This window comes from Acanthisitta chloris, unplaced genomic scaffold (assembly GCF_000695815.1).
Source record: "Acanthisitta chloris isolate BGI_N310 unplaced genomic scaffold, ASM69581v1 scaffold2467, whole genome shotgun sequence".
Taxonomy (NCBI): Eukaryota; Metazoa; Chordata; class Aves; order Passeriformes; family Acanthisittidae; genus Acanthisitta; species Acanthisitta chloris.
In genome coordinates, this window is record NW_008684114.1 from 103,309 (window position 1) to 113,602 (window position 10,294).

The 10,294-nt window shown below is 39.0% G+C and overlaps 1 protein-coding gene across 1 annotated transcript in view; it reads right to left on the reverse strand.

Moving 5' to 3' along the window:
* MYRIP (myosin VIIA and Rab interacting protein) overlaps positions 1-7,991 on the reverse strand; it is a gene marked incomplete at its 3' end in the record, with an annotated part of 109,141 nt that extends 101,150 nt beyond the window's left edge. The window contains exon 1 of the mRNA XM_009079174.1: positions 7,774-7,991. Within this exon, the coding sequence (XP_009077422.1) occupies positions 7,774-7,991 (218 nt within the window). The remainder of the gene's footprint in view (positions 1-7,773) is intronic.
* Between the last annotated feature and the right edge of the window lie 2,303 nt (positions 7,992-10,294).

The following is a 10,294-nucleotide window of genomic DNA, read 5'->3' on the forward strand; positions in this document are numbered from 1 at the left end:
ATATCCCAGCATGTTTCAAGGCCAACAGGTAGTCCAACATTGCTGTGTGAGCTTTGGAGGCAGACAGTGGGGGCTGAAATGCCTAGGCAGAAATGTCTCCTCCTGAATGTTACAGTTTGGCCTGACTGAAAAGCTCTTCTTTGATGCACAGTGCTTTGCATTTCAGCTAAGTTTAACAGAATAGAGCCAAAATGGTCTCCCTTCTCAGGAAACCAAAAAGAAGTCACTTGTGACCTTCTGCAAGGAAGCAGGATGACACCCTAAGGGTCACCCAGAAGCAGGCAGCAGCACCAGCTGGAGGCAAAAAGAGGACCCAGCATGGGTTGATCTGAGAGGTTTATCAGAATCCAAAACTTCCTGGACATCCTGAATTTATTATAACTATCAGTCATAACAGTTGCCTCAATTTACTCAAAAGTCTTCTGTAGTACAGGAAAAGCAGAAAAGTTGTCAGAAAAGCAAACCTCGTCCCCTCTGTCAACCATGAAAACTCCATCACAACACACCAGAATATCACCCTATTTATACTACATACATCCAGGAACAACTTTCTCAATTTGCAGCATCTGAAAACTTCAAGTCATTGGCAAGACAGTATGAAAGGAAGGAATTGCTTTCTTCTTCAGGAAAAAAGACAGCAGAATAAACATCTGATACATTTAAAGAATTAGAATAGTAATAGTACTGATACAAAGAATAAGTTGGAGTGGACTTGCTTTAGACAGAATCACTGTATTAATAAGGGATGCATAAATCTGACATTATGCTTAAAAAGGAAGAAAGGTACAGGCATTATTGAGTCAGCCACGCAGGAGTGAGAATGACACAGGTTTTTGACATAACCTTTTTTTCCATCCCTCTTGTAAGAAAATCTTGGTTTGCAATCTCTTACTATAACACATATTTGTTAATCTGAGCCCTCTACTTTTATACTGTAATCTATTATTTTCCCTTGTTTGACCACTATGAACCCTACATCTTCCCTGACCACCACCAGCTCAACGTAGGGGCTGTGATGGCCCACAGCCCTCCAACTCTGCTCCTGCAAAAGCAGTCAGTGATGGGTGAGCAGCATGTGAAGTTCCAGTTACAGTAGACACAAGGGAAGTTCCTCCATAAATGGTGCTCAATACTTTAGATTTTCTATCTCAGCTATTGTAAGGTACGATGTTCTCCTTGCCACTTAAGTGCCCACACTTAGAGAATCCTGGGTAATTTTAATTAGCTCTTAATTTCTCACCTTCACTTTTCAGTGAAGTCCCTCAGCTTTTAAAAAACTGAAACGCTAAGTAAATCCAATCCATAATTTGCATGCTGCTTATTATGTGGAAAAAAGGATGTTACATCCTTTCACATTTCACTCCTCCCATTTAGCAGTCCCAATATTTTTGCACACTATTTGCATAATATTTATTCCTACTAGGGAAGATGTTTGATAATTTTTCTTACTATGACTCGCTGAAAGTAGGTGGGACCAAGCACAGGCAAGTATTTATATATTAACATTGAATATAAAGCTGTGATATTCTACCCTCATTCATTGTCTACAAGAACCCAAGCACTTACCTTTCTGTTCAACTGCAAAACACAAAGGTTTTAACCATGCTGACTGCAGCAAAACTCCTATAATAACAGTAAATTAATAATACTTAGCACTTTACAGCCAGAGAATTTAACTTTTCAACCACTGACTTCCAAGAGCTCAGCATCATCAAATCCATTCTGCACATGAGGAAACCTGAGACATGGAGACTGCCCCAAGGTCACTTGACAATCAGGTCAACAGCTAAAAATAGAATCCAGAGCTCCTAAAACACCTATTAGTGCTCCAGGAACTCAGACACACATTTACTTCCCAGGCTACTTAAAGCTAGAAAAGATCTCCTAATTAGCACTCATGTTTAGCTGTTTTAATAGACCTCTCTTTCCTACTCTCCTTCTCAATTCCATTTTTAGATACTTTTCTTAAATCTGAGTGCAGCATTGCAGTCTGCTCTATGTTATGCAAGTTCAGCTTTATTCTGTCTAGCAGAAATTAAATTCTTCACAGTGCATACTTCAGAAATAATTAAGACAGATCAGTATAGCAAAAAATCCAGCAGAGATCAACCTGTCAAAGCAACCAGTTTGCACATTTCTCTCTCTCCTCCTCCAGTCAGGGAACAACTGAATAAACCAAAGTCTGTTCTGGGCTCTTATGCAAAATCCCAGCTCTTGCCCTTTCTCTTCATGGTTACTGTGAACAAAAGGATATGATGTCTACGATCCACTGCAATGCTAAAGCATGGTAAGGAGATCAAGAGACAGGATACAAAACAGAGAGAGAGTGGGGGGAGAAGGAGGAGAAAGAAAATTTGAATAGAGCAGCAGGCATTTTTGGAAGGAACTGCATTGATTTTGACAAGTACATATGGCTAAGAAAAATAATTTTCACTGCAATTTACTTAAAATTAGTAAATCCCTTAAGTACAATATGAATGAGACCATTCAGAGGACTTTTACAAGAGCAGAACAAGACCCATAGGGGTCCAATGAAGACAAAATGAACATGGCAGAACAAAAGCTTTATCTTCTGTCCTATGCCATGCAGCAAGTGAATGTTCTTATACAAATGCTATGATCTCCGAAGAAAAAACACTTTTCCTGGCATTTATGTGATAAAGTCACAGCTTCCAAGTTCTGTAGAACTTCTCTCTAATGTCAGAGAGGGACCTCAAACAGCAGAAATAGCAGCTCTCACAAAACTATACACAAAGATCTGAGCTGTGGCTGAGGCAGACTACCTAAAATATATTTCAGCTTCCTTTTACCAGATGGCTTAGCCTGCTTGAAAGGAAAACAAGATTGCTAAGCAGCATTATATCTTCATTAGCTTTCCACAACTAAGTCCTGGAACTGACTGCTTTGTTACAGTTGAATGCATCAACAAACAAATACAAGGTTAACTTATTAACTAGGAGTAATACTTCTTATCAAGTACCATCCCAAGTTTTTGCCAAATTTTGGTGGTTTTTTTCCTGTATAGTCTGTAAAGAGTTTTACACTTAACCTTGCATCAGCTAATCAGAAGAGATGCATCCTTTGGCAGGCTAAAATCCCATCTACTATCAACTTTGTCGTGTTTGTACAAACACACCCTTTGTTCTGCTGACATTAAAGCACATTACAGTGTTTTACAGGGCCCTCCAAATAAAACCATATGAAATACAAAGCTTTCATTTAGGACTGTTCCTGAGGCTGGCAAAGCTCCTTGTTCTGCCTGTCAAATGAGCCTAGACTTTTATTTTGTGTTGAAATTTTCAATTTATCAGAAGCACTGCTCCATTTTTACATTAGCATTAATCCCAATACATGCTCATTGCAGACAAATGTACTGGGAACTGCAGGTAGACTAGGTCTCAAGTCTCACTCTGATGTGCATTAAAAATCCTAATGCATATCTAATTATTCTAATTAATTTTCACAGTCCAGTAAGACAATTACATTTGATACTGATGCAAATTGTTAGAGTCTATTTAGAATCCTACCTTTCAACTGGGCATCACAACAAACTCAAAAGAAACTGTAAAAAACATTCAACAATAACTCTGGATTGAAGATTCTATGAAGGTCACCAGTGGGACAATTTTTGGGACCCGTGTTGAGCCCCTCAGAACACTACTTTACACAAAGTCTGAGTGTATGCAGCATGGCTGTGTTTTTCAGTAGTTAACATCATTAAGGAAAGAAGTAGCAGTGACTGGGTCTCTGTCTTGTAATAACTGCCACTGGGAAAGGACCATGAACAACAAAGCAGCTCTTATGAAGCAGAATAATGACTTCCTGCAGACCAGGTAATGCCCTTTTACCCATAGCCTGGCTCAAGAAAACTAAACAAGAGGCCATTAAGTGATGAACTCTCTTCGCCTGAGCAAGAGTTTTGAGGAAAAGTGAGAAAATCACACAGCAGATGGATGTGAAGGCATGAAAGGATTAAGTGTCCATGCTCCCACTCACAATAGACACATAAATCCTTTGATATGCAAATGGTGAGACTAGGAGAAGGGAACCAAAAACTCAGGTGGATTCACACGTAAGTCATGAAAAGCTGCAGTGGACAGCCAGATGTTTGCATACCTTATTTTGTATGGGACTCTATATACTTAGCCTACAGTCCAGGAGTAAAACCTGATTGGTTTAGAAAACCTGAAAAAATATGCATTTTAATGGTTACACATTTTTTCTATTTTTTTTAGTACAAGTGTTGAACTGGAAACCAGTGTCACAAGCAGGGTGTTCTGGGATACAGCTCACTGGAGAATGGAAAAGAAAAGTAGCCTCAGACATATAGTAAGCATGCCCTATTTCTGCTAAATGAGCAAAGAACCTCTCTGTCTGGCATCAAAAGCACTAATCAAGAGGGTAAAGAAATTGTGCCTGAAATCTACTGAGCCAAGAGGACTTGGCTCAGTACAGACCTCAGCAAGATGCCTAAATACATTGTCTGATGGGATACATTGTACAAAGCTTTGGAAGTACTGGAAATGAACTATACACAAATCAACAACTTGAAATTAGTAATATATAATTTTAACATAACATACTTACACATTAAGAGGATGCACATCTGAGAGAAAAAAAATCCTCTAGAACATTAATAATGGTATCTAGAAATAAATCTAAATCAAAATATGTTAGCAGAATGTCTGCTAAATCTGGAAAATTGGGAAATTTAAGGGAGGTTCTCCAGTTCCTTACAAGATCAATATACACATTGCTGTAAAGACACTTCTGAGCCTGAGATTCTACACCAAGCCGAATTTCTAACTTTTAAAAGATGCATTGTAACAGGAGATGTGCTTTAAAGGAGTTCAAACACCAACATTTTCATTGGCTTATTGGTGAGTTTTCTGCTTTTGGAAGAAACAGAGACAAACTTTTTGGCATAATTTTCTACAGATGTTCTATGTTTCAAATGCTGACCTGAATATTTTTTCTCTGCTAAATGTTAATATAGATCTCTGCCTTGGATGATGAAAATGAATTTCAACAGAACAGGTATCTCCACTAGGGTCATGCCCTGAGAAACTAACTCAACATGTCAGATTTTCTTCAGTGTCAACATCACCTCGGTGCAGGAATCTGCCAGAGAACTATTTACAATCAACCAAAGCTGACATCACTCTTTTGGAGGAAGATAATAGGAAATAAGATAGTCCAAAGAAAGGAGTATATTGACATCACTGTTTTGGAGGAAGATAATAGGGAATAAGATAGTCCAAAGAAAGGAGTATAGCTCCCAGAAGGATTTTAAATCCAGATCCAAGGGATGTTTATACAATGTATTGCTTTTAAAAAAAAATTAAGAAAATTAATCATCCCCAAGTCATTGGTTCTGGTTCCCACATAATACAGGAACTTTTCATAATTTTACATGTGCAGACATAATAAATGTATCTTACAAGTGATTCACCTGATTAGAGTCTCCTTTATAGCTTTCTGTAAAGCAAGAAACTGCTTCTGACATCAGAAAACTGGCTGACATATTCTAAATACATACTAGAAATAAAACTCACGATTATTCGAGTACTGCTCTAGTGCAGAGCTGAAGAGCACAAAGAGATCATTACAGGAAGTCTGAACTATATATATTTGTACTTTTCCAGTTTATTTAAGCTCTTTCTGCACAGGAGATAATTACAGCATTAACTCTTATAGAACTAAGCAAAAACATATAGCGATGGGAAGAAAAAAGAAGAGCAATCTGAAAACACAGTATTCAGATATTTCTAGTTCATTACCTATTGTGCAGTACGATGTGCAGACAAGCAACAGCTAAACCAAGAACCACCTCTACTAAAGGTGCTATCTTATCAAAGGTAAAAATGAAAGAAGCAAAGGAGCTGGGGAGGGGCAGGAGAGCACAGTCCATGCTTCATCTGAGGAGTAAGTCACTGAGAAAGCAAAAGGAACTCACAACACACTATTGTATTTCCCCCTGTTTTTCCCTGGAAGAAATACTGACAGATAGTTAAAAAAAATAAATCATACCACCCTCTCCCACAGCAAAAGCAAGCCCCCATCAAACTAAAATACACCAGCAGTCCCTGAGGAATGCCAGCCCCATATTCCTCTGCAGGGATTTGTAAGTAGCACTGTCCAGTAAACCAGAACATTAAATGATTAGCAGCAGTGTTAGTTAATTTATTCACTGAAAAAGAGTTCAAGCTGTGTCTCAGGTCTCATAAATAAAGAAAATGCTTATAACTGAGTTACAGGTGGGTGACTCTGAGAGCTGCATGGGATTGTGGGAAAAGCCCTGACTTCAAGGGTCAGAAATAGCATTTTTATAATACAGCTACAGATTTTTCTTCTGAAATTAAATTCTTCTGAGACTTCTTTTGTGGAGTCAGCAAAAACTATTTTAAGTGCAGTTCATCAGCATCCACAAACCTGGCTGCCTGTGAGGCTGCCTGTGCAGGATAAATGGAAGAGAGAGGTAATATGAAATGGTTGAATGACTAAAGTAGAAACAAGCACTGGCTCCATAGCTCTCTGTGTTGCTGAAAAAGATACTCTCACTGGGGGAAAAGGGGTGTCTGTAGGTTTTCCAGAGTCAAAGGCAGAGAAGGAACCGGTGCCCTGGAGAACAGAACCACCTTAGCCTTCAAAGGCTGGCGTTCGCAAACACGGCGTCACCTGTCTGGGATCCCTATGATTTTAAGACCCTGTGTCAAAGGGAACACATGCCATTCGCTGATGCCATAGAAAACCTTAAATTTCAAGTGGGTGTTGATGGGAAACAAGAGGAAGCAATGAGTCTTTGGAGAGCACAGGGGTATCATACAGCATTGCAAAGGGACTTGGTTCTTCTTTATCCTGCGTTCCAATAAATGAACAGCCTCTTTGTCACATTTACTCAGCTGCTTTAGTCACCAGTGTTCAAAATCAAACCATAAGGAACTGAGCTACTCCATTCACCCTTCTTGTCTGAGTTAGAAAGCCTTAGTCAGTGCTACGTCACCCCAGCTAGGGCTGCTTTTGGAACTTGGCCTGCATTGCAGCCAAGGACTACCACAGTCAGCATACAAGGAATGGCCCCTTTGCTGCGATAAAGTGTTTGCTTGAATTTGCTTTCTATTTCTGGTGCTATATTTAAATGGTTGTGGCTCTGTTACCCTCAGAAGGGTGAGAAGCCTAGCTGCATATTCTTAACAGATGTTAAGAATTATAAGGAGCTGCACTACTATTTTCTCTGGGTACTTGCCAAAGTAAGCTCAAAGCATCCCCATGAGCTGCACTACTATTTTCTCTGGGTAGTTGCCAAAGTAAGCTCAAAGCATCCCCACCAATAAGCTGGCATTTAGAAAAGCACTCCAAAACACAGTCACAGCTGCATGATCTTGTCACCAACATTCTTCCTTCCATTCCCCATCCATCAGTGGGATTTGCTGCAAAATTATTAACTGCCTTACCACCATCTGTGCTCAGGTTCCACTAGTAACCCAGGCATTTCAGGAGATCCCAGTCCTGCTCAAGCTATGTCCAATTGCTGCTTGCTGATACAACAGTCCAGCTAAGCAAGCCTGGAAAATGCAACAGGTCACCAAACACTCTCAGAACAAATTAACCTCTAGAAGAACCAGGCACGTCACACCTCAGGAACAAATCAGCTCCTACATAAACAGGTACTTCATGTCCTATCCCACCAGAGTTAACTACTGACAAATACAAGGAAAAGCTTAGGTTAGGCCACAGCTGCTTTACACAGGTTGCTGAACAATAAGTCTTTACCTTGCTTGCTGACAGACACTGCAAATCCAAGCCTTCTCCTTCTTCTCATAAGTACTGCAGCTCTTGCAGATGTTATACTTGCAGTCTTGGCACTGTCGTTTGCTGTTGATAAGAAATGTGAAAGGGGAGCAGCAGCGAATACAGCAGTGCTCGTTGAACTTCTGCTGCTTGGAAAGGATGCTGCATTTGTTACCCTCTTCATCCAACTTCTGCTTCATTTCACTGGAATGAAAAGCAAAAGAACAAAAGTATAAACAAAATTTCAATGAGAAATCTCCCCTTTGCCTTTCTCATATTTCCACATATTCATATTACACTCTTCAAATAACTTCTGAAGATGGGAAATAAATATCGAAATGCATATTCTAAATTTAGAATTGGGAAACAAACCTCCTATGTTCCCTGCAGTCACCCATGGCCATCCATTTAAAATCTCTGAGTCACAAACAAGGGCAAAATTTGCTCAGCTCCAGCAACATAACCCTCAGGGGAGCCAGGCTGCTGCTTCAGGTACTCCAGCTGTCCCAAGCCATAGCATCACTGGAGGATTCAAGGCTGATTTCAGAACGTTTTACAAATCATTAATCAGTTTATGAAAGTCAAAAGGCTTGGTGCACAGTAATAAAAAAATCCTTCTGATCGACAGTTTTGAAAACAAAAAGTTTGCTTTGTTCTGACCCATAAGGTCATATTATTCATACTAGCTCCAGTTTGTCAAGCCAGGTTAACCACATACTTCATTTCAGAGATATTTCGATGCCTTACTGGTTAGGACCAATACTAGGACAATTGCAGACTGTGAAAGTGTTTGCAGACACTCTGTATAAAGTTTCCTGTATTCCAGGAGAAGAGCTCATTTATTAAAAAAACTAAGCTAAAATAAATTGTGTATGCATGTTATTGATTAGTTTGCTATCGCCCATTTTGATATTTACAAATTAGGCTTTTGATATTCATTACATTATTTGATTTTATTACAAATTGCTTTTGATATTTACAAATTAGGCACTAGATTCCATGACAAGAGTAATGAGAAAGCATACAGAAGGAACACTTGTAAAGGCAGACAAGTCTGCAAATTCATCACACATTTTCTGGCATGTACAACTAGGATATGCAATAAAAGAAGGAAAAATTAGAATTAATATTTTAATGTAAAATAAAAGCTTTTAAACCAGTGTGCAATACTTATATTCCTTCATTCCATGTCTCAGAATTAGTGGTGACTACCTTATTATTTCCAATTGCTGATAGAAACCACTTATAAGACTAGAGTAACACAAAAGCCTAAACAAAATTTAAAGGTTCAACAAAACATAGAGTAAGTTGCAGGAAGACACAGTCATGGCCTCCTGACACTTAAATTGATGGTTAAATATCTTGCTACAGAGAAAAAACCAAAACACCTATTGATACTTATGCAGGAACTCAACCAAGATCATCTATAAGCATCATTATGAGCCAAGCCTGGAATGTTAAAAAGGATCATATTACTGGCCTATGCATCACTTTATTTGACACTTCTGCCTCAGATTCATAACTCAAAATAAAACCAGTCTATTTTATGAAAGCCTGACAGGTCAATTCTAAACCTCAAGTCTAAAAGACAATTAAGGCAGTGATCTAAAGCATGTAATTTTTGAACATGCACATACATCACATTTAAGCATATTCCCAATATATGCCTTTTATAAATTTAAAACTTGAAAATAATGTGTGTTTCTATAGTTTGTCCCCTGTACAAGCATTCAATTATCTTTGACTAGCTGCTCAAACTCAAATACTCTTTTGGACTTTCAAGTAAATAATCTTTCTTAATGATTTTTTTTTTTGTACAGATTGCAAAACATGCTTGTTTTTCCTATTTTTACAGAATGTGAAAGATGAAAAATGTAAGAGATTATCACGTAAGAGAGGCAATGTCTGAATTGCGCAAGTTGAACTGGTTTCCTTGTGTGAACTGATAGAACTATCCCACAGATTAAATGGGATGGTCAGACTAGTTTGTCTTATGGCTATTACTCTTTCCTACCATGGTACTACATGGACAATCATTCTAAGGGAACAGGAGAGGAAGTGAACTGTTCCCCACGTCACTCCTCCATCCACAGCATGGATGCTGCTCTGCAGCAATGGAGTGAGACAGAGCAATGTTTGTGCACAGAAGGTCAGGTGGGAAGCCTGGGTCCCAGAAGAGAAGCTGGTGAAGGTGAGGGCTATATGATTCAAGGAGGATTTTGGGCACGGAAAAGTGTCAGTAGCACAAGATGCTGCAATCTTTGCTTCAGGCTGGAGACCCCAGGTAGCAGTTGCTGGCCTCCCCATAACATGAGAACAGCTAAGGAGTTGAGGTCAGGAAGAGAAAGAAGAGATTTTTGTCCTTTTGCAGTTCTATTATCTACCAGAATTAGTAACATCAATACTTGGTAGTATCAGCCTGCACACTCAACATTGGCAAGCTCAGTGGCATTTTGAACCCTCATTAGGACTCTAAAGCATGACAGCAAGATAAACCACAGAA